General features: G+C 49.1%; 1 protein-coding gene across 7 annotated transcripts in view; it reads right to left on the reverse strand.

The window, feature by feature from the left end:
• Window positions 1–693: 693 nt before the first annotated feature.
• The window catches only part of TP63 (tumor protein p63), a gene marked incomplete at its 3' end in the record, with an annotated part of 94812 nt that continues 70962 nt past the window's right edge, over window positions 694–24543 (reverse strand). Inside the window, exons 5-12 of one of the 7 annotated variants that reach the window (XM_083612841.1) lie at window positions 24207–24316; window positions 23168–23292; window positions 20858–20940; window positions 20334–20476; window positions 6475–6632; window positions 5404–5548; window positions 3620–3713; window positions 694–2866 (exon numbers count right to left, since the gene is read on the reverse strand). In XM_083612841.1, coding sequence (XP_083468967.1) covers window positions 2570–2866; window positions 3620–3713; window positions 5404–5548; window positions 6475–6632; window positions 20334–20476; window positions 20858–20940; window positions 23168–23292; window positions 24207–24316 — 1155 coding nt within the window. Of the gene's footprint in view, window positions 2867–3619; window positions 3714–5399; window positions 5549–6474; window positions 6633–20333; window positions 20477–20857; window positions 20941–23155; window positions 23350–24206; window positions 24317–24543 lie in introns of those variants that run through there. The other 6 variants (XM_083612840.1, XM_083612839.1, XM_083612838.1 and 3 more) reach the window with 6 other exon arrangements.

Below are 24543 nucleotides of genomic sequence, written 5' to 3' on the forward strand. Positions count from 1 at the left end.
GTGCAATTAATCCAGAATGCGGCAGCTAGATTGGTGACTGGGAGTGGCCGCCGGGACCACATAACACCGGTTCTGAGAGATCTGCATTGGCTCCCAGTACGTTTCTGAGCACAATTCAAAGTGTTGGTGCTGATCTTGAAAGCCCTAAATGGCCTCGGCCCAGTATACCTGAAGGAGCGTCTCCACCCCCATCGTTCTGCCCGGACACTGAGATCCAGCTCTGACGGCCTTTTGGCGGTTCCCTCCCAGCGAGAAGCCAAGTTACAGGGAACCAGACAGAGGGCCTTCTTGGTAGTGGCGCCCGCCCTGTGGAACGCCCTCCCTTCAGATGTGAAGGAAATAAGTAGCTATCCTATCTTTAAAAGACATCTGAAGGCAGCCCTGTTCAGGGAAGTTTTTAACATTTAATGCTGTATTGTTTTTAATACTTGATTGGAAGCCGCCCAGAGTGGCTGGGGAAACTCAGCCAGATGGGCGGGGTATAAATAATTAATAATAATAATAATAATAAGAAGAAGAAGAAGAAGAAGAAGAAGCGCCCCCAGAGTCCTCAGCCATGCAGAGGAGCCAGTCTGTTTTCCAGGGCAGCCATGTCCTTCCTCTGAACTGACTTGGGCAATGCACATGGCTTTGGTGTTGTGACCCACAATGAAAGACTCCTGCAGCCATTTTGAATGCCAGAAACCGTCAACATTGCTTTTGTAATCTGTTTTTATTTACAATGATATTGACAACAGAGTGCTTTTCATCCAATTAATACTTATTGCAAGTCACGGAGAACTTGTGGATGTGTGCCACTCAAACTGAGCAAAGGAACTTATTTTGAAATCTAGGACTCTTGAAGTCAAACCTCGGTGTCTCAACCCCTCCCCACTCCCCCCCAGAGAGGGTTTTTTGCAATCACTCCCCCCTCTCTGTAATTGTGATTCATTAAGGTCAATATCACAAACACTTTGAAAGTCATTACACAGATATAAGCCTTTCCCATAAAATGGTGTGGTTTGTTTCTTTCTTTAAAAAATAAAAAAAATAAAAAATGCAAACAAAATGTGGTTCTGAAAAGCCCCAAACCCCAAAGAGAAATACATTTTTTATCAAAAAAACCCACCCCTCAATAAATGATTGACCAAGTACATGACAAAATTATACACAAAACAAAACTGTACTTACAATGTTTACATGACAAATGTACTTTGACTGCATTCTACGCATGAGAGGACCATATCTGCAAGAAGTCAGAGCTTACTTGGCAGTAGTGGGTTTGTCAGTAGAAATTTGTAGCCCGAGGATGTGTTGAGGAGAGGGAAAGTAATTCAGGGGAAGACTCTTGCATGGTAGAATGAGATGGCAGAATAGTAAACAGGTATGAAAACACCAGGAAGATCTGCCCCATTGAGCATTCATGGTCTCTAGCGTGCCTTGTCTAGTGCGGTCAGTTTACAGCAGATGGCCCAGGAACTAGTTTTCCTGAAAGGCAGGTGGGGAGAAAGGAAGGAAAGAAGGGAAAATATAGATCTGCTGGAATCCAACCACAGAAGCCACCCTGAGTGCATTTATGCGGCAAGGCGATTCATGAAACCCAGGTCAGGAGTTAAGAAAAATCCAAGATCTTGCTCAAATAACCCACTCATTGAAATGGTAAGTGAAATCTGACACAGAGGCAACTCTCCCCGTATTTACGTGCTTGCTTCAAGGGGAGATTTCACAAGCCCAGATATAATGGGGGGCGGGCAGGCATATTTGGTGATCTCAAAGGGAATCTGCTAAGGAATTGGCAGTCTGGGTTCCTGGTCAAGAGTTTCTCTGCATTTGCTGCTGAAGGAAGAATCGGCGGGGATGAAGGAACGAAGTGGACTACCCCCGCCGAAAAACCATTGCTAACCCCCAAAAGCAAAATTTAAACTGAAAGCTTGCCCAGGAGGAAACCTGCTATGCAAAGCATGCGATGGCCAGACTGGTCGTGAGGTCCAATGCACATCATACCCCGTACCTCAGTGTTGTTAAGCCGTCATAATTCTGACTTGGAAATCATCAAACTCCAACCACTAGGCAATGCTGTCACAGATGAGAGGCCTCCCCAAAGGCATCGAATCCTTAAAACCCTCAAAACAAGCACCCGAGAAAGGGATCCACACAGAGAGGGATCCATACAAAAGTTTGCACGGGAGATTTGATCTGGTCACACACGGGGACGCACTGTAGCTGGTCCAGTTTGGAGGAAAGGGTCAAGTGCCACAACTGGGGGAATCTGCATTTCTCCAGACACCCACCACGTCTTACAACATGCAGTCCTTGCTGAGCAGAAGCCGCAAAGGCCACCCCACCCCTCCCCAACAAACGAAAGCTATGGCTTGCGAGAAAATACAAAACAGCTGCGCTTCCGGCAAAGCGTGGAGGCTGCAAGCTCGGAAGCACAGGTGCAGCTAGCGCTGAAGAGCACATGACATTCCACCCTCCCCATCCTCTCCAAGCCCCCCGCACCATCTCAGAGTAACAGGGAGAGGCAGGAGCAGCCCAGAGGTCCATCGGTGTGGGGCGGGGGGCGGAGGGAGAGCCACAGGCCGGCTCCTCACTCCCCTTCCTCCTTGATGCGCTGCTGCTTGTTGCGGCGGGCATCCAGGTCGAAGTTGAAGTCGCTCCACTCGTCGCGGGGAGGGAAGGAGATGGTCTGGCGGAGGGTGAAGCGCACGGCGTCGATGACACGCTCCCCGCGGGTCTCGCTGGGGCCCACGCTGACCGCAGAGGCGGCCCCAGGGGTACGCAGGAGGTGGGGGGCAGAGGAGAAGTCGTGGATCTGCCGGTGGTCCATGATGCCTTTCCAAATGGCATGGCGGAACTGCTCCGGGATTTTGAGGCTCACCAGATCCTGGAAGGTGAGGAGAGGAGAGAGAGAATCAGCCACTCTTGCCAAAAGAAGCTACACAGGTTTCTACAGTTTTCAACGGGGGGTGAGTGGGGGTTTTGGTGACTATCTCAAGGGTTCTTCAGGTCTTGCTTGGCGGCGCTTAGCTTCAGAAGCGAAGATTCAGTAAGGAAATGGAGAGACCCTCAGCCCGATAGAATGGCGGCGTCCCCAACAGGCCAAGCCCCAAGCAAGCAACAACAAAATCCCAGCGAAGCAAGAAGGATTCAGGCGGGAGTGAGGAGGTACAGAAGGAACCCCAGGAGACTTCAGGACAACCATGTCTGTTTCAGACCTGTGGCTTGCAAACAGTCCAAGGCTCTTCCAGCTGGGCCTGCCCACCTCCCCTTCATGCAAAACCCCCCGTTTTTACCGCCACACCACTGTTCCGGACCCATTAATGTGGTCTGGAACAGCGAGAGGTCTAAAAGAAGATGGGGAGGGTGGTTGAAAGGGAGAAAGTTCAGCAGGAAAAGAGTCGGCAGGGGAAAGGGTTGGGCCCTCCGTTCTCTGACGCCCCTTAGCCAAATGCAGCTCCCCTCTCTCCCGAGGGCACTATTACAATGGCGAAGGGGCTGCCAAAGTTGGGTGTAACATGTAGCTCGCCCCTAAATCCAAAGCGTAGCTTTGCCCTCTCCCCTCCAGCGCAGAGTGCCGAGTTCAAGAGAAAGGCCCCTTTCCCCCACCATGCAGCGAAAGGGCGAGGCAGTTACTTACATCCATGGAGTAGTGTTCAATCTGATAGATGGTGGTCAGCCCTTGCGCCGTGAAATAATCCACGCAGGAGGAACAGCCCAGCCTTGCTAAGAAACTGCAGGAGGAGGAGGAGGAGGAGGAAAGAGGAAAGGAGGAAAGAGGAAGAGAGAGAGAAAGAGAGAGGTTGAGATAAGAAGGTCACCCACACCAGGCGCTCTGCTACGCAAAAGCCTTGATTTGTGGGAGCAGGAAGGAACCCCCGTCGCCACCCACCCCAAACTCGTCACCGGGAGGAAGAAGGTGATACCCCCTGAGTGGGACACAGAAGTCAGCTATCCCAAACCTCACGGAAGGAAGAGGCAACAGCTCCCTCTCCATGCAGCACGTAGTTAATCTGTGGAACTTGCTGCCGCAGGAGGCAGTGAAGGCTACCAACCTGGAGGGCTTTAAAAGATGATTGGACAAATTTGTAGAGAGGAGGAGAAGGCTATCGATGGCCATGCTCTGCCTCCACAGTTGGAAGCAACCATGTGAGAAGAGGACTCTGGGCAAGATGGGTCATTGGCCTGATCCAGCGGACTCTTCCTATGTTATGCTTCTGATGCTGGAAACCACAGGAGCAGAGAGGGGTCCTGGGCTCAAATCCTGCATGCTGGTTTTCCACAGCAAGTGTGGTTGGCAACTGTGAGACCTGGATGCTGAACTAGATGGACCCCTGGCCTGATCTTCTGACGTTCTTAGGCTATGCCATGGGGAGAGGGGCACCACATATTGTGGCACCTTGGCCTAAAGGGCACCTTGGAAGGGACCTGGAAGCGAAGAGGCAGCTAGCGCAGGTGCTGCTTGAGTGCTTAGTGTGGTCCTCCTGATGTTCACCAGGAGCTAAGCAGCAACATCCTGCAGTAGATGCAGCTTCTGATCCGTCTTCAAAGGCAGCCGTGCATTTAGAGAGCCACAGCAGCCAGCCCTGGAGATAAAAATAGTAGGGTTCAATGCTGCAATGTATCTTGGACCCTCCTTCGGGGGAGGTTGTAAAGCCATGGTTGGGTGGCCATCTGCCAGGGATTCCTACGTTGCCCTTGGGGTCCATTCCAACTCTACAATTCTATGATTCGGTGACCTCAGAAGGTGGTGGACTCCCCTTCCTTGGATGTTTTTAAGCAGAAGTAGGACGGTTATCTGTCAGGGATTCTTCAGCTGTGATTCCTGAGTTGCAGGAAGGTGGAGGAGATGCCCTTGGGCTCCCTTCTATAATTCTATGATTCTATGATCTCCCTTCATGGGAGGTTTTTAGGTAGAGGTTGGTCATCTTCCAAGGATTCTCCAGCCGTAATTTCTGCATTGACAGGTGGTTGGACCAGATGACCTTTGGGATCCCTTCTAACTCTACAACTCTATAATTCTTTTCTCTTGAAACCAGGGCAACAAATGCAGTTGATGTGAGTTACCCTTGGCTACTATTCCAGGGTTCTCCAGGGGCATGTCAAAGCAGGCCAGATGGAGAGATTGCCACCCTATCCGATTCCATCACATGCAACAGTGGGATTCTTCACAGGAATCCCCTCTGCCTCATTTCCTTCTTGTGTGCATGGTAGGAAAAGGTCTGGGGGCAACGGCAAGGGGAGGCAAAGGCAGCGCGGCAAGCCAGCTGAAGTAGCTCGGCAGGTCTAACATGACCTGCAAACTGCTTCTTGAACAGAGCAGCCCCAGACGAAGGACCCCACAGAACAGAGAAGCATGCTGCTGTCACCCGTGATCTGAGGGGTGGGGGGGGTGGAAAGCCTGCACAGCTACAGCTCACTCACCTGACAATGCTGCAGTCTGTTGGGTAGGGAGGTGGCGGGGTGCAGTGGGATGTCGATGGCATGGAGAGGGTGGGGGGCAACGTCTGGGTCGGGCTGAGCCCGTTCATGTCGCCGGCCATTGCCATGTGGGCCCCCATCATTGGAACTGGAACAAGGAAAGAGAGACCAGAGTTACAAAAATGGAGGCACCAATAGCTGGAACCTGTCCTCCACACCCCTGAGCTAGCCCATCTCCTTTCTTAATTAGCACAAACTCGCACCTTGCTCTCATTTAAATGACTAAGGTGGTTTCAACCATATGTGGTTGAGGTCTGGCTGGTTGAAAGTGTGCAAGTTAAATCTGAGGAAGGCAGAGAACTTAAAAGCTCCTGGTGTGAGCACCGGCATGAAAATAGCTTTAAAGCTCTCCATCTCGCTTGGTGGGAGGCCAAGGCCTGCTTGGCGTGCCAGCTCTGGGATGCTCTCGTGAGATTTTGTGGGGCCATCTGAGACCCCACACGAGCCTCCGGAGCCTATGTGCTGAGTGGGCCTTGCCCCCAAGTAAGGCAGAGGGGTTAAAAGCTTTTTAGGCACCAGCTCCGCTTTCGGAGAACTGGATTGCAAAATTCAAGTAAGCGCAGGTTTTGCAGGAGAACTGTTTCGGTTTTTCTATCACTTTGGATGCCACAAATTAGGTAGGTTCACCTTCAAATGAGAAGCGACTTGAATTCCCCCCTCCCCAGCTAGTCACTCCATCTCAGAATCTTCCCTGCATTTTGTAAAACAACCCTTCCCAAATTTCCGGTAGGGAGGCCTGGTCTGTCAACTCACAAGCTCCTCTTCCGGTGGTTCCAAAATTGATTAATTAAATTAAACAGTTCTAACTGGGTTTGGGGGGTTTTTTTTGGAAGATATTCCAGATAAGGATTTCTGCAGGGTAGGGTAGCAGGCACTGGAGATGGCTTGTTTGAACCAAGAGGGCAGTGGCTCAAAAGAGTTTGGGAGGTTCTGCTCTGGCCACTATTCTGCCACCCCACTCATTCTAAGCTCCAGCTCCAGGAGGGTCACGGGGGGGGGGGAGAAGCCTCTTACTGTTGGCTCCCATGCTGTCGGGCATCGAGGTGGGGGTCAGAGCGTTTCGCTGCTGTGGGTTGATGAGCTGGCTAACAGAGGGCAGCTTGTTCATGCTGTTCATCTTGCCGAGCGGAGGAGAGGTGGACCCATAGGAAGACTGGGACTGGATGGAGTTCCTGAGAGAGGGTTGGAAAACAAGGGCGGAGAAGTCAGGCCCACGTGGAGAGGGAAAGGGCCAACCTTACAACCTTAGCGCTTTTAATTAAATTTACTAGTTGCCATTTTTTTGGCCACGGCGACTCGAAGCGACAATATTCCAAGCAGAAAACAAGCACGTGCATCCATTAAAACATAAGAAGAACATTGGAACGGAAGAAGAGGAGGAGTGCAGGATCAGACCAGTGGTCCTTCTAGTCCAGCCTCCTGTTCTTACAGTAATTCCCAAACGGATTCCCATCATTTGAAACCCTTGCAGCACACGAGCCCGTTTCCCTCCTGGGATACCCAGCAGCTTGTGTTCAGAAGCATTTACTGTCAATTCACATTTCTTAGTGCAGAAAGTATTGATCTGATGCATAGAGATCTTTCCTGTTCTACTTAATTCAAGAGGGTTCTGGAAGCTTCTCTGCATAAAAGGAAGAAGCAGAAGGTTCATGATGTTTGGGTTATTCCTTCAAAGAAGCTGAGTACAGCTGGCTTAACCTGGTCCTGTTATCTCTTCTGTCAAGGTCATGCTGACTATAAGAGTGAGGCCAGAAGGAGTCTGGGTCTCTCTTTCTATCTCTCTCTTCTGATGTGGTGTTCTGCGCATAGTGTTAAAGTTTCGTCTTATTATAAGTTATTGTAAGTTTAAGTTAAGTCTGCTGCATCTGGATTTCTTATGGGCAGGGCGAATCCTGAATGTTTTGGATTTGTGACCATTATGTTCATTTGCCTTCAGTAGCAGTAAAGCTCTGCTGGATGAAACACAATGGCCTCTGGTCTATTTTTGGGGAAATCCTGCAACGTGTTTTTTACTCTGCTAACTATATGTTGGAATAATAATAATAATAATAATAATAATAATAATAATAATAAAATTTTATTTATATCCCACCCGCCCCAGCCAAAGCCGGGCTCAGAGCGGCTAACAACAGTAAAATAATACAGCATTCTAAAATCAATTCATTATAAAATCAGTTCAAATCAAATTGATGGCAACCATTGGGTTGGAGTTCTGTGAAGGATTACCAAAGAAGGGGGTCAGGCTGTGCCTTGGCCAAAGACCTGGTGGAACAGCTCTGTCTTGCAGGCCCTGCGAAAAGATATCAAGTCCCGCAGGGCTCTAGTCTCTTGGGACAGAGCGTTCCACCAGATCGGAGCCACAGCTGAAAAATCCCTGGCTCTGGTTGAGGCCAGCCTAACCTCCCTGTGGCCCGGGACCTCCAAGATGTTTTTGTTTGAAGACCGTAAGGTCCTCCGTGGGACATACAAGGAGAGGTAGTCCCGTAGGTACGAGGGTCCTAGGTCGTATAGGGCTTTAAAGGTTAAAACCAGCACCTTGAACCTGATCCTGTACTCCACCGGGAGCCAGAGCAGCTGATATAGCACCGGGTGAATGTGATCCTGCAGCAAGGACCCCATAAGGAGTCTCGCCGTGGCATTCTGCACCCGCTGGAGTTTCTGGGTCAGTCTCAAGGGCAGCCCCACGTAGAGCGAGTTACAATAATCCAGTCTGGAGGTGACCATCGCGTGGATCACAGTGACCAGGTCAGGGCGAGAGGTAAGGAGCCAACTGCTTAGCTTGGCGGAGATGAAAAAATGCCGCCTTTGTTATAGCTGCAATCTGCGCCTCCATTGAATGGGAGGTGTCAAAGATTACACCCAAACTTTTAACGGACGGTGCTGGCACTAATTGCACCCCCGCAAGAGATGGGAGTTGCCCCCCCCCAAATCCCATATCGTCCCAACCCAGCCAGAGGACCTCTGCTCTGGATCAACATTGAGTAGAATTTCAGTGACATTTACTGCCCCTGATTGTGGGGGCAGAGCATGGCCATTGCGGCTAGTAGCCATTGATAGCTCTCTCCTCCTCCATGAATTTTACTGATCCTCTTTTGTAGCCACCCAAGTTGGTGACCATCACTGCCTCCTGTGGGACCGACTTTGTGCTGCTTGAAGAAGGACTTTGTTTTATCTGTCCAGACTCTTCCAACATCCAGATCTATTTGATGTCCCCTGAATTACACAGCAGAGGACAGTCCTGCTGCTCAGCTCATTTTCCTACTTGGTGGGAGGGCAACTGTGTTCCCTTGTGACCCGTAGGCATTGCTGCTCTAGCCTCAGAGAGTGAATCACAGGTGATTTGTTTGCTTTCGGCTCAGAAGTGCATTGGCCCTTGTTGTGGGGATCCCTCCTTGCCCATTTCATAGAATCATAGAATCATAGAATCATAGAGTTGGAAGAGACCACAAGGGCCATCGAGTCCAACCCCCTGCCAAGCAGGAAACACCATCAGAGCACTCCTGACATATGGTTGTCAAGCCTCTGCTTAAAGACCTCCAAAGAAGGAGACTCCACCACACTCCTTGGCAGCAAATTCCACTGTCAAACAGCTCTTACTGTCAGGAAGTTCTTCCTAATGTTTAGGTGGAATCTTCTTTCTTGTAGTTTGGATCCATTGCTCCATGTCCGCTTCTCTGGAGCAGCAGAAAACAACCTTTCTCCCTCCTCTATGTGACATCCTTTTATATATTTGAACATGGCTATCATATCACCCCTTAACCTCCTCTTCTCCAGGCTAAACATGCCCAGCTCCCTTAGCCGTTCCTCATAAGGCATCGTTTCCAGGCCTTTGACCATTTTGGTTGCCCTCCTCTGGACACGTTCCAGTTTGTCAGTGTCCTTCTTGAACTGTGGTGCCCAGAACTGGACACAGTACTCCAGGTGAGGTCTGACCAGAGCAGAATACAGTGGCACTATTACTTCCCTTGATCTAGATGCTATACTCCTATTGATGCAGCCCAGAATTGCATTTCCTCCAATGCACCCTGCATTCTCCTGCCACCCATCCCCCATGTGTGCATGTGCACATACAGACACATCAGCTGCACAGACCATCTGGCTGTAGATGCACAGAGACCCACAGAAAGGCTGAAGGCAAGACAGAGTCCTAGCTATGAAACGACCACAGAGGACTGTTTGAATGAGCAAGAACTCTGCTAAAGGTAAAGGGACCCCTGACAATTAAGTTCAGTTGCGAACGACTCTGGGGTTGTGGCACTCATCTCGTTTTACAGGCTGAGGGAGCCGGCATTTGTCCGCCCAGACAGTTTTTCTGGGTCATGTGGCCAGCATGACTAAGCCGCTTCTGGTGAAACTAGAGCAGCGCACGGAAACGCTGTTTACCTTCCCGCCAGAGCGGTACCTATTTATCTACTTGCACTGGCATGCTTTCAAACTGATAGGTTGGCAGGAGCAGGGACAGAGCAATGGAAGCTCACCCCATCGTGGGGCCTCGAACCGCCAGCCTTTCGATCGGCAAGCCCAAGCAGCACAGTGGTTTAACCCACAGCACCAACTGCGTCCCTAAGAGCTCTGCTACCTGAGACCATTGGAGATGTCAGGAAGTGCCTATGGTAACTTCTGAAAGCAAAACATGTCTTTGAAGAAGCACAGAGCCACAAATCCTTCTCAGTTGTTCAACATGGCAACTGTGATTGGGGTCTTTAGGACAGGTGAAAGAAAGGACAGAAAGAAGAGTCAAACTGTGGAACTCACTCCTGCACGAGTGATGGCCACCAACCTAGATGACTTTGAAAGAGGATTAGGCAAATTCGTGGAGGCAATGGATTTCTACTAGCCATCCTGGCTCTGCTCTGCTTCCCCAGTCAGGGACAGCGACGCTTCTGAACTCCAGTTGCTGGAAACTGCAGGAAGGGAGAGGACTTGTGTTCGAATCCTGCTTGCGGGTTTCCCTTTGGGGCATCTGCTTGGCCATGGTGAGAACATGATGCTGGACTAGACGGGCCACTGGCCTCATCCAGCAGGCTCTTCTCATGCTCTTAATGCTGTATTCACAGAGACTATGGAGGCGCTTTCCTCTGTGTATTCACTTAAGAAGAACGGCAGAATCCAACATTCCAGTCTCAAAACATTCACAGAGGAGAGGAGCAGTCAGATTGCTCACAAATTACATTCCTTGCTCCATCCCCACCCTGGAATCTACAGAAGGGCTTCCCAGAATCCTCTCCTCTAAGATCATTCAGAAGGCTGGACGGCAGAACGGTCATCTGGTGTATTTTGCCCCATGCTCCTTTCTGCCATGGGGGTCCTCCATCTCCCCTAAGGGTGTGCGGAAGAAACTTGAAACCTGTGAGCTATATAATAATTATTATTTATTATTTATACCGCACCCATCTGGCTGGTTTCCCCAGCAACTCTGGGTGGCTTCCAACAAAATATTAAAATACAATAGTGTGTCAAACATTAAAAACTTCCCTAAACAGGGCTGCCTTCAGATGTCTTCAAAAAGTCTGGTAGGTGTTGTTCTCTTTGACATCTGGTGGGAGGGTGTTCCACAGGGCAGGTGCCACTACCGAGAAGGCCCTCTGCCTGGTTCCCTGTAACTTGGCTTCTCGCAGGGAGGGAACTGCCAGAAGGCCCTCGGTGCTGGATCTCAGTGTCCGGGCAGAACGACAGGGGTAGAGTCGCTCCATCAGGTATACTGGACCGAGGCCATTTAGGGCTTTCAAGGTCAGCACCAACACTTTGAATTGTGCTCGGAAATGTACTGGGGGCCAGTGTAGCTGACATGACTCCCCCTTTCCCAAGTTCCCAGATGTTTGCCCCAGGGTATGGGAAGGAGGCAGAGACAGTAGGCCCTCCCCAGCCTCTTACTGAAGAACATTTTCCCTAACAGGAACCAGGACTAGAGAAGGAACACAGAGTCATTAGTAGGAAACTAATGCTGCCTCTCTCCAAACCAGTGAGGCCTTTGATACCCTCCCTGGAAGACTCCTTGGAAATGACGGGTGCAGTAAACATTTCCCACCAGAGATTAAGGGTTTGGCAGTCCCTTTCCAAGAGAAGTTCCACTGGGGTCTAGGTTGCACCCATCACCACTTTCCACTATTTCTCGAGGTAAGTTTCTGCGTCCTTAAGTCAAGGTGCACACCGAACGCATGCAAAACCCTTGCTTGAGCCTGTTTGCAAAGGCTTGACCCCCTTCTGGGGTGAAGAGCGAAGCTGTGTGTGTGTTTGTGACTAGCGAGCAGGGCTGGGCAGATCTGTCCATCCCTGATATTCTCTCTTTTTGGCAATCTTAAATTCAGCTTCACATCACTTTGTGCATTATTGTTATTTTAAACGCTGTCATGAAAATTCGCCAGCCTTTTAACGCACTGCAAAATTCAGACAAATGCACGTTTCAAAGGATAACTGTGCTTTGGTTTGCATATAGTTTCAGAAAATGTAAGCTAGGTAAGATCACCTGTAAATGGAAATTGAATTGCACCTCCCCAATCCCTATTAGCATTTCCTCCCGACTAAGTCCTTCTCCATCTTCACGCTACCCATAATGAGAGGGAAAACGAACCGATATGGAATTGTTTGCACAAACCTGGTCTAAAACTTGGCAAGACACAAAAGGTGCTTTTGGGAGCTGGTAAAGTCTGACGAGGGCGTGTTTGAAGGAGAGGAGAGTGAGTGATGAGAGCAGGAAGGACAGCACATTCATTTGTTGTGAGAGGAGAAGGAAAAGAAAAAAAGAGAGACAAAGGGACAGGAGGCCACTCCAGTTAAAATCAAGATGCAAAAGTTTATTGAAAACCAGCACCACAAATTAAGAAGAGTAAGATGATAAGAGTGAAAGGAATATTGCTCAGGGTGAAACCTTTTTCAGGGCTGACCAGAGGATGTGTGTGGATTCCCAGTGAATGGGGTTCATCTCATAGAACTGTAGTTGGGAGGGACCCCCCGGGGTCATCCAGTCCAACCCCCCACAATGCAGGAATCATGGCTAAAGCATCCAGGACAGATGACCACCCAACCTCTGCTTTCAAACCTCCAAGGAAGGAGAGTCCACCACCTCCCGAGGAGCCTGTTCCGCCGTCAAACAGCTCTTACGGAAAGAAAGTTCTTCCCAGAGTTCCTTTCCCAAAACATAATTTGGAACGCAGAGCCCAAGCCACATCAAATGATGCTTAATGAATCCCAAGGAAGATTACGCCTTGGAATCGCTTTGAACCCCGAGCCAACTCATTGCACTTTCCCATTCCTAGGGCTTAATGAGGTCAATTAACCAACTGCAGGTGTCTTGCCTCTTGGAACCGCTGGCTGGAAGAAGCAGGAGGGTCTGTGGGGTGGGCTGGGGGTGCCTGGGAGGTGGCTCCAGGATGAGGCGGGCATGCCAGGGGCACGAGGAGCGGTGGGCAGGAAGAGCCCTCAGAAGGAGGCTCTCCTCATCTCCACAGAACAGGCCGACTTAGCACAGCACAGAGCCATTTCTTGTAAACAGAGGCAGAAGCCAAGTGACCTACTTCTACTTTCTGGGTTCTATGCCAGGCTGTGCCCACATGGCACTTTCCCACACTCTGTTGTCACAAGATTTAGCTGCAAACCAGAAGGGCAGGAAGCACGAAGCAGAAAAAGGAGGCCCCAAAATCTTCTGCAGCTTGCTCATCCAACCCCACCCAACCCTTCTCACTAGGATGTGCCACCTGGCCCCCTTCCGCTTCAGTTTTAAGAGTTTCCTGCTCTTCCCCACAAAGCAGACATGGCGCTCCTTTGGGTTTGCTAGTCAGGTCCTTAGCTGCTTAGCTTCATCTGTGCTACCTGCCTGCACTCCCAAGGCACCAACAGGGTCAGTATGGTGACCACCACAATCCCTGCAAGGCTTGTCGAGGTGGACCGCACTGAATCAGCATAACTGACAACACACACACACACACCTGGAAGAAACCACAACACACTGAGGTTTGGACTGATCGATTATGGAGAAAACATGAGGTGTCACTTGTGTTTCCACAACAATCTAATGTATGCATTAAGCACATAGGCAATTGTGCCCACCAGTATGGCTCATGTACTTCACTGGATATTTAAGCACATGGTCTGAATCGCAGGTGAACCTGTAGCTGGCCTTTGCCAACCTGGTGCCCACCAGATGTTTTGGACTATGCTGGCTGGGGCTGATGGAACATCTGGAACTCAAGTTCATGTTATGTATTTGTGTAACTGCAAAACTCAGAAATGACTCCCTTGATTATTATTATTATTATTATTGATTGCAGTAAGCCAAAATCACAAGTCAACATTCAATTTGCACCAGGAGATATTCATGGGGCATTTTTTTTGTTCTTTCCTCTGAAATCTAGTGGAGAAAATAACCACAATTTCTATTATAGGGGTCTGGTCCCTGAAGAGAATGGGTAGTATCTTAAGACTATTGGTTTCAGCAGGTCTACTCTGCGAATTAGTTGGATATCAACCAGTGAGTACTGATAGCCAGTCTCAATACTCAGTAACGTTTGCATCTCTGCCTGGATGCTGACAAACTTCTCGCCGTCCAGATTTCGGGATCCTAAAATACCTGAACTTGTTTGTTTCATGAGTGGCACCAATCTGCTAAGGGTTCGCTCCTCTGTTTTGCTTTGTTTTAACTCCAGACAGTTCAAATGGGCATTGATTAAATCACAGAGCAAAAAGAAAAAAGAAAAAGGGGAAAAACAGAATCTCAATGAGGCTGCATAGTCTTTTTTAAAAAAATATGGAAGAACCGCAGATCCCAAAGTGATGTCTCAATACCCAAATGCCCCTTCCCTCCACAAAAGGTTAACCAATGAAATGCATCTGCCCCTCTTGATTTCTGGGCTGGCGAACCACCACCAGCTTCATAAGCCTGCTGAAATTGCTGGACTGTGAATATTTGCTACAAACTTGAGGCAATTCCTTGCAGTGAAGACAAAATGGGAACAAAACAGGAACTTTGGAGCTGAGCGCCTGATTTACAGCAGCAAAAGCCAAGCAATTCCCCCACTCACTTAAGAGGTTCCTGTGTGATCTCTTTTGCAAACAAAGGTAGAAATGTTGTGAATGGCAGCGTACAAATGCAACACCAACTCTGTAGGAAATAAACAGTTTCATCTGATCCACAATGTGCTCGTGTCGTCCATCTGCCCAGCAGGGACAGGGCATCTCAAATCTATACACATTACTAGTCTCTGACCAGCATTAAAAGCACTTTACAGATTTACAATCAAAAGTTCTCAAGGCCATAAGTTGCGCTTCTGTCTTAGCAAGTAAACACGCATCTTTAAGATATGCTTGTAGACTGAGACCTGCTCAAAAGAAATCATTCGAAGGCTGAGGGGTGAAAACAGAAGCACCACATTTTACAATGCAGGAAGAAGACAAGGTGGTTCCAGACCTGGAAATGGCTAAGTCCACAGCTAGGGTAGCTGCTGTTCCTGCAAAAGCTTGATCCCTTTGCAGCGGTTTGCTGCCTGCCAAGTTTCAATCAAGCCATTTTGCTCAGTTAAAGCCTCCCCCCTTTTCCTCCCGTTCCCCGCCTTGCAACAAGGGAGCTGGACAAAACCTCTGCACACACACACAAACAGCCTCCCCGCTTTGGTCTATGAGTAGACGGAAGAAGGGTTTGTGGGGCTGGAATGTCTGAGAATGGTGTCGCTTCTTTTGGGGGGCTCCCTCCTCGTTTCCGAAAGCTCGCTCCTGAAGCACGCTGAGAGGAGGCTGCGGGGAAGGAACCAGAGAGAGGAGAGGAGATAAAGGAACCATCACCAAGTGTGAGCAGCCACAAAGAGAAATACCTTCATGATCAGAACCCGGAGGAATAGGAGGAGGGAAGAAAAGACTGTGGCAGAACACGGGGACAGAGAGAAAAAGCAGATCTTAGGAGCACAGCAATCTGTCTTATTCCAAATCAGATCACTGGTCCATCCAGGTCAGTACTGGTTACTCTGACCAGTGCCAGATTTACGTATAAGCTAAACAAGCTATAGCTTAGGGCCCCGCTCTCTTGGGCCCCCCCCAAAAAAAATTAAAGAAAAAAAAGCCACTGGATGTACATTTCCAAAATATAAGATAAAAAACTAATAAAATAAAACCTACATGCAGCAACCGTCTTTTGTGTTGTGTAGCCTCCTATTACGTAAGTCATGGGCCCCGCCTGCTAGCCTGCTCCCTCAAATATCCCTGGTTTGCTCCTTTCTATATATAGGGTGCCTCCATTCTGCATGGACTGGTTGCAGGGCAACATGTGCAAATTTCTTGAGATACCTATGAGGTCCATCAATTACCATATAGCATATATGCAACACAAGAAACAGCGACAATTTGTTGCTGACAAAGGACAGCTGGACATATAAAGGGCCCTATTACCTTCAGTAAGTTAGGGCCTCATCAAACCTAAATCTGGCCCTGACTCTGACTGGGAGTGGCTCTCTGGGATTTCAGATTGGGGAGGGGGGACAATTCCCAGGCCCACCCGGAGGGGCCATTAGAGATTGACCTGGGACATTCTGCATGCAGTGCAGAAGCTCTATCGCTCCAGTCTGAAATCACAGGGGGATGTTTCTGAAAGGATTCCTGCAGAGAAAAGGCCAGGTTGCTGTGAGAGCCAGAAACCCCTTTTGTTCTGTGGCTATCAGGGGATATACCTGATTAATTTATGCATAAATTCCTGTCCACATGCAACCCGCATGTGAAGCATGGATCAAGTATCGGATAAATCAAAACAGAACATTCTGAGACTTGAGGTGGGGAAATTCTAGAACAGACGCGTTATCCCAGCTGTGGGAGATGCTGGCAGAAATCTGGTTTGTAAGTCCACCTCAATACAGCAAATATATTTGTTTCAATTATGTCCAAAGTCACTACTGAGCAGGTCTGGCACAGCTTGGGAGTGTTTATTTGGCGATATTCCTCGTGCCCTGCAATATTTAACAAGGGGTGCACAGTTCCTCGTTGATGGTGTGATTTTCCAAGGGGTGGGGTGGCTTTAAGACTTAAAGACTCTCGTAAAGACAGTGTCTACCAAGACACTGGTCCAGCCCAGTTTTGCTGCTTGTCTGGGACTTGCAAAATGATGGGTGGGGTCATAGTGGGGTCAAAGCACTTGGCAGGCTGAAATGCCAAACTAAATGGTTTGGGGTGGCAGCAGGTTCTGAATGGCGAAGGCCCAGTGGGACATTCTGGCCTATTCTGGCAGTTCAGAAGGCTTTGAAAGCAGCTCAGTGGCACAAGCAGAGTGCAGACCTGGGACTCTTGCAGACATCTGGGTTTGCAATGTAAGCCTGCAAGGCCCGTGCAGTTGTTTCAAAGCTCTTTTTTTCCATTGCACCAGCTGAAACCATCCCAAATGGACTGAACGTGAACAAAGCAGGGAGGGGGGAGAATTGGCTGCATATTAAAGGAAGCCCAGTGTTGTTGGTGGGCTGTTTTAAAAGGAGGTATAAGTCTCCCCTCGCTGAGCACCTGCAGGGCAATGGCAGAATTCCAGAGAGAATCCTTTGCAACTTCAGCTGGCTTCAAATGGCAGCGTCTGAAAAAGCTTTCAAGGTTTGATGGGAAGCCACCGATCTTTAACTTAAGGCATCGGGATGGTAGTAGCACCCGGGTCTGTCCTCCTTGCCCTCCCCTGAACATTTGTGTTGCAGGAGCTGCAGTCCTGTGCATTCAGATGAGGAAAATAGTCCGGTTCAGTCACTGAGATCATGAAGGTATTTGACGCAAAGAGAAGTCAGAAAACCATGCACAGAAGGAAAAGCAGGCAAAAGAAAAAGCAGGCAAAATCCACTCTACCGGGCAAGACACAGGTGCAACACTCACTTCCCAAAATTTTGAAACCTGACAAGCAGCGTTCGAAACTCCCATTGTTCTAGGCGCATTTTGAGACAGGGAATTTAATTAGCGCGAGCAGTTTCTGAGCTTTGGGCACAGTACGGTGCCTAAGATTTGAGATTAAAACTGCAGAGTGGGAGGAAAGGAGGACCTTTTTCTGCCTCCTCACTTCCAGCTACTCTATGAAGACTGGAGAAGAGACCCTCTTAAGAATATTAGGGGGTGGGCAGGGGAAGGATTCGACCATGTGAAAAATGAACATAATATGTTAGCTGCAGTCTATTCCTTTTCAGCTTTGTATTCTAGTTATTGAAAAAGCATGCCTAGACATTCTGTTGTTGCACCCATAACCTAGGCTTAATGTACCATTAAGCTCCTAGCTTTCATATCTTGGTTTCTAATCCTGCTGACAAGCAGTGGCATTTGCACAGAGCGGGCAGCCACACTGACCTCCTGAGGCAACGTCCCCTGGGCAGGACTAAGGGCTCGGCCACATTCCCATTTGTCCCATGCCTAGGAAGCACGGGCCCAAGCGGTTTGCCCCAGAAAACCCGCTCTTTAGTGCTAAATTGGAACAGACATCCACAGAAAACCCAATTGCTGTTTGTTCCAATTCAGCACTGGAGATTAGGTTTCCCTGGAGGAAAGCAGTGGCGCAGCTGGAAGTGTGGATAAGCCATAACATTTCCTGTGCAATGTGAGTTGCAAAAATGAATACATATAATTGGAACTCCCTTAATGGGGATTGCAGGAAGGGAGAGCTGCTCTCGTGCTGATGTCCTGCTTGCAGGGTTCCCACAGGCAACAGGATGCTGGACTAGATGGGCCATTGGCCTGATCCAGTAGGCTCTTCTTATGTCCTGATAAGAGACCTTGGAAGAACCTTGAAGGCTTTTGCATCCAGAAAACACTAGTTGTTTGTTTGTTGTTGTTGTTGTTTTAAAAAAGGGGAATTAGGAGAAGTACTTGGAAAGAACTTCAGGAAAGTATAAATACTGAGTGCAGAGGCGTGTGTTTGTGTTCACACACAGCTCTCCGTTGCATTCATCCCAGCTTTCTACAAGAGTCTTGGTCTCTGCATTAGAGTTTCAAAGAGAGAGGATTCACAGCTTCACATTTCTGAAATCCCTGCAGAAGCCTGGCGGTGCCACCAGTGGAGCTCCAAATACAGTATATAGCAGGGACTTGCAAGCAAAGAAGCAACACACATTATCATCTGTAGAAGAGAACCCAGTGAGACCACGGAGTCCAGAGCCTAGAATTACCTAACTGCATGACTAGTTGAGTTTTGCTATGTGCCTATTGCAATTGGATGCCTGCAAGGAGATTTTGGGGGAAAGGGGGAGGTTTGTTAACTAAGTGGGTGGGTGGCTGGTGGTTGGTTTGTTTGTTTGCTTTTAAAGCAAACAGCCTTAAAAATGCTAGCGTTGCCTACCCGAAGAGCCAAAAAACAGTAATTATCACAAAGCAATTTTGTCAGCAGCAGCAAGTGGAAAAAGGTTCGTTTATTTCAACGCAGCTCTGCTTACGAGGAGACTTCTCCCTCCCCTATTGGAAAACCCCTGTGCTTCAAGGGGAGTCTTCCAAACTACCTGAAAAAAGACATACGGAGGCCCTGAACAAACTTGCAGAACTCTTGTTCAGAAGGTACCAAGAGAGGGCTGGCTTCTGGAAATTCTCTCCTGGGACTGAGAAAGATAAACTCCCCAAGTGGTTCGCAGTTTCCCAAATAAAAATATCCCCTTAACGAATTCCAGCAGAAACAAGTGTGAGTGCCTGGAGGTGGTTGGAGGATAGATGGCAGCTAACAGATTGAGGTTGAATCCTGACAAGACAGAAATACTATTCTTGAGGAACAGGGGGTGAGCGGGTGTGGAGGACTCCCTGGTCCTGAATGGGACAACTGTGCCCCGGAAGGACCAGGTGCGCAGCCTGGGAGTCATCTTGGACTCACAGCTGTCCATGGAGGCGCAGGTCAATTCTGCATCCAGGGCAGCTGTCTCCCAGCTCTATCTGGTACGCAGGATGAGACCCTACCTGCCCACAGACTGTTTCGCAATGCGCTCTATTTGGGGCTACCTTAGAAGGTGACCCGGAAACTGCAACTAATCCAGAATGTGGCAGCTAGACTGGTGACTGGGAGCGGCTGCTGAGACCACATAACACCGGTCCTGAAAGACCTACATTGGCTTCCAGTACGTTTCCGAGCACCATTCAAAGTGTTGGTGTTGACCTTGAAAGCCCTAAACATCCTCAGCCCAGTATACGTGAAGGATCGTCTCCACCCCCATTGTCCAACCTGGACAATGAGGTCCAGCTCCAAAGGCCTTCTGGCAGTTCCCTCATTGCGAGAAGTGAGGTTACAGGGAACCAGGCAGAGGGCCTTCTCGGTGGTGGCGCCCACCCTGTGGAACGTCCTCCCATCAGACGTCAAGGAAATAAACAACTATCTGACTTTTAGAAGACATCTGAAGGCAGCCCTGTTTAGGGAAGCTTTTAATGTCTGATGTTTTATAGCTTTATTAATAATAATAATAAATAATAATAATAATATTCTGTTTGGAGCCACCCAGAGTGTCTGGGGAAAGCCAGTCAGATGAGTGGGGTATAAATATATTATTATTATTATTATTATTATTATTATTATTATTATTATTATTAGACCACCTCTCTCTGCTAGCCACAGTCAGAGACAGCAATGCTTCTGAATGCCAGCTGCTGGGAATCACACAAAGATAGAGGCCTCTTGCGCCCAGGCATCTGGTTGGCCCCAGAATCCCGCCCACCCACCCAAAACACACTTCTGCACAAAACAACAAGCAAATCCGAGCATCCATGCTCATCGATCGACCATGTTAACAAAGCCAAAGAGACACTGTCCTGGGTCAGGGATGCGCTAGCGGCAGGCTGCATAGCAAGAGTGATGCTCTTCATGCACATGGAGAGCCCCCTGGCCACCTTCCCCCTCTCCATTGCTCTCAAGCCCCCCGGCCCAGGTGCTTTTGGGGCAATCTGCAAGTCGGCTTCTGAATACTCACTGTTTCTGCAACAGGTGCTGGTGTTGCTGCTGTTGCTGCTGCTGCTGCCGGTACGTCTCAATGGTGTGCTGGGGGAGGTACTGCATCAGCTCCAGAGACTCCTTGATCTTCAGTAACATCTCATAAGTCTCCCGGCCTCGCACCTGAGCACAGACGAGAGGGAGGAAGAAACTTAAGAGATGCTCAGGGCTGCTGGACCAGACCAAGCGCCCATCTCGTCCAACGCTTTACATATGCCTCTGTCCACCCTTCCGTCGTGAAGAGTTTGTTATCTCTGCTGGCTTGCGTGCTCAGCTTCTGAAAAGCTTCTGAAGCTCTGAGTCGCAGTTTTGATGCAGAACTGAGGACTGGAGTTCAACTGGCTGCTGGCCGGTGGGTTGGAGCATTTAGTCACCCTTCTCAGTGGTGACACCCGGGGTGACCCGCCCCCACCGCACCCCCCTTTCTCCACCCCTGCCCACCAGGAAATGGTTCGGCACAAATGAGGCAAAAGGTTTCTGCAAGGACAGGCATGCCAAACTTACTGGAAGGTATAGCAGCTCATCATCGGGGGTGCGCCGTTTTTTGACCGAAGTCATCTGAATGCCGTGCGTGCTCTGCCGGAAGGCTGCCAAAGGGAAGGGGGAGAGAATGGCAGTTGTCAGGCTAAGTCCAACAACCTATCAGGTGGCTCACAGCCACAAGGAACACGTTTCCTCTCCGCTCTGTTCTGCAGTGTGCATGCTGCGCAGTGAGCCCACCCCATGCTCCTATTTTTTGTGGGAAGGGTGGAGTGCGAAAAGTCACATCACAAAATAATAATAAAAAGACTGCCTCAAACTGTCTCAAGACCATTGGTCTATTTTGCCCAGCGCAGTGGTACCTTGGAAGTCGAATGAAACCTGTTCCAGAAGTCAAAAACGTTTGGAAACCAAGGCGCAGCTTCTGATTGGCTGAAGGAAGCTCCTGTAGCCAATCGGAAGCCTCGTCGGACGTTTGGGTTCCAAAGAATTTTCGCAAACTGGAAGAGTCACTTCCGGGTTTGGGGCGTTCAGGAGCCAAAACGTTTGACTCGCAAGGCGTTTGGGATCCAAGGTACGACTGTACTGGCTTCTCAGAATGGCTACTTAAGAGTTTCTCAAAGGGCCACTGATTCTCAAAGGGTGTGGTAGAAAACAATGGCAAATGTGGCAGAGACACTCAAGAGCAATCTAAGACACATTTAAACATTTCAGTGTAGTACAGTAGAGCATCAAAGTATTATTATTATTATTATTATTATTATTGCAAAATATGGACAGATATGTTTTCAAAATGAGAGCAAGAGCACTGAGCCGCCCTGAGATCTTGTGATCCAGGAGGTGGGGTATATAAACTTAATAAATGAATAAATATATATTTTTAAAAAGAACATCGAGTGATGCTGAAGACAATATATTCGTGAACAAGGATTTTCAATTCTGAGGTTTCTTTGTGCTGTTGAGGAGAGGAGACTTGGTTTGTCTCAAATGAGACCTCATCTAAATAAGATTATCCAACAAAAGCAAGCTCACGTCTCTCCTTGTCACTTAAGATACACACGTAAGAGTTTAGAATTATAATTTGGGAATGATTCCTGATCTTTTGTAGCTGCATTGTTTTGCACTTTCTGGATGCCCCATGATTTTTGCAGTTGTGTTCTATGTTATGAATCAAGTGCCACTGGAATTTGTTTCCTTTTGTCTCCCAGTGTATTTCTTATCAATAGAAAACTTGGTGTGGCACGAGCAAATTGTTATTCTGAAAATGTGGCCCAGAGAAAAAACTTTGAGAACCACTGGAGATTTCCCTGGAGGTTAAACCTGCATCCTTTAGCATGTGAACCACCTGCTCCATGGCCAAGATAAGCATAAGCCCCACTTTGAATGTGGGGTTCAGTGCTGACAGAGCAGATGTCAGGGAAGACCCAGTGCTTCCTTTAAAAGGTAAAGGACCCCGACCATTAGGTCCAGTCGTGGCCGACTCTGGGGTTGCAGCGCTCATCTCGCTTTACTGGCCGAGGGAGCCGGCGTACAGCTTCCGGGTCATGTGGCCAGCATGACTAAGCCGCTTCTGGTGAACCAGAGCAGCGCACGGAAACGCCGTTTACCTTCCCGCCGGAGCGGTACCTATTTATCTACTTGCACTTTGACGTGCTTTCGAACTGCTAGGTTGGCAGGAGCAGGGACTGAGCAACGGGAGCTCACCCCATCACGGGGATTCAAACCGCTGACCTTCTGATCGGCAAGTCCTTGGCCCTGTGGTTTAACCCACAGCGCCACCCGCGTCCCGCGTGCTTCCTTTACTTCCTTTACTTTTATGCAAACCAGGGGCATCTGGTGGGCCACTGAAAGAACAAGCTGATGGGCTGGATCAGGGGTCAGCAAACTTTTTCAGCTGGGGGCTGGTCCACTGTCCTTCAGACCTTGTGGGGAGTGGGACTATATTTTGAAAAAATAATGAATGAATTGCTATGCCCCACAAATAACCCAGAGATGCATTTTAAATAAAAGGGCACATTCTGCTTATGTAAAAACACGCTGATTCCTGGACCGTCCGTGGGCTGGATTTAGAAGGCGATTGGGCCAGATCCGGCCCACGGGCCTTAGTTTGCCTACTCATGGGTGGGGTGGTCCACTGGCCTGGCCCGCAGGCTCTTCTTATGTTCAACCCGTGCCAAAGGGTTCTGTGTGAACCGCAAAGCTTGCACATTTCTAAAGCACTGCCTCCACAAAGCCCCCTCCCCTCTGCTGGTTCTCTGAGCCCCGCAGCCGTGCCCCCCCCACCCAGCCACAGCCTCGAGCGCCCCCTTCTGGCCTACTTACGCCTCTTCGTACCATCACCGTTCTTTGTGCTGTCGGAGACCTGCTGCTTCCGAATGCTGTCCTCGTCGGCTTTGCGGTCCCTGCCCGGGCAAGCGCAGATCCGAGCCTCGAAGCACCGGCGCCCCAGGACTTGCCCGCTGGAGGATGGAGAAAACGGGGGGTCTGTTAGCTCACAGCCACGGGGAGGGCTGGCACTAAAATAAACACAGCGGGCAAGGATTTTATGCACGGAAACGGCAACCCGTGATGAACCCACATATCTGGGAGCCAAGCTCCGGGTTCGCAAACCACTGGACCCAACCGATGCCCTCCATGAGCCTTAAACCTTGCCTACAGCTGGAGTTTGCCCCAAACACCAGCACATGAATGCATCTGTGTGCATGACTCCTCTTTAAGATGCCAGCCTGTGTCCTTGGACCAATCCAAGGGCCTTGTCCACATCCTGGAGTCTTACTAACCGAAACTGATTTATATATATTATCACAGAATCGTGGAATTGTAGAGCTGGAAGGAATCACGGGGCCCATCCAGCCCAACCCCCCTGGAATGCAGGAACCTTTTGCCCAACACAGGACTCGAACCCACAACCTTAAGACTACCAACGGAGCAATCCCAGCCTTGGACCATCCCCCATAAGTTAGTAGCTTTGTATTCATGCAATCTTTTTATATGTAACTGTATTTTTGTAATATCTAGTTTAATATCTTTTTTGCAGACCACTTAGTGAAATGGCTAATATAGTAAGGGGTATAGAAATTAAATAATCAACCCTGCGCTGGTAAAACCTGCCATATTTGGCAGCAATTATGGGGCAGGACCTCCGGGCACGATTCTCCGCTATCCTATGATTGTATGACTACACGCCCCTGTTTGTGAATTGGGAATTGCTGTGTTTGTGCGCAATGAAAACAAAAGCCCCTTCTGCTTCTGATCAAGGTGTGCGGTTTTTTTGCTTGGGACTCATTTTTTGATCTCCCATCAAGTTGCAGTGACTTCCAAGCCAGAGTCAGGCCATCGCTTGCCACTCCGAGCTCCTGCTAATGCAACTTACTCTCTGGTTTCAAGTGTCACGATGATAAGAATCGGACGCCTGTTCATGCCCCCGACGCAACTGCTGTTGCACATGAAATTGTACAAGACGGTGGTGAATTCTGTGCCGACCTGGACAGAAGAAAAAAGGGGGAGTTATACTGAGTCAGCTCTGAGTCACGCAGGAAGTGATCGGTTTGCTGAAGGCTGATGCAAGACACACACACACCCTCCATAAAGGCTTCCTTCCCTTCCCCTCTCCAAAGTCTCTGAGAGAAACTCGTTTGCTTCAGATGTAACGTTAATTCTGACACAGGAACTTTTTTTGTACCAAGTTGGGCTGCAGGTCTCCTTAAGCC

The sequence above is a fragment of the Podarcis filfolensis genome, assembly GCF_964270895.1.
Source record: "Podarcis filfolensis genome assembly, chromosome: 5".
Lineage (NCBI taxonomy): Eukaryota > Metazoa > Chordata > Lepidosauria > Squamata > Lacertidae > Podarcis > Podarcis filfolensis.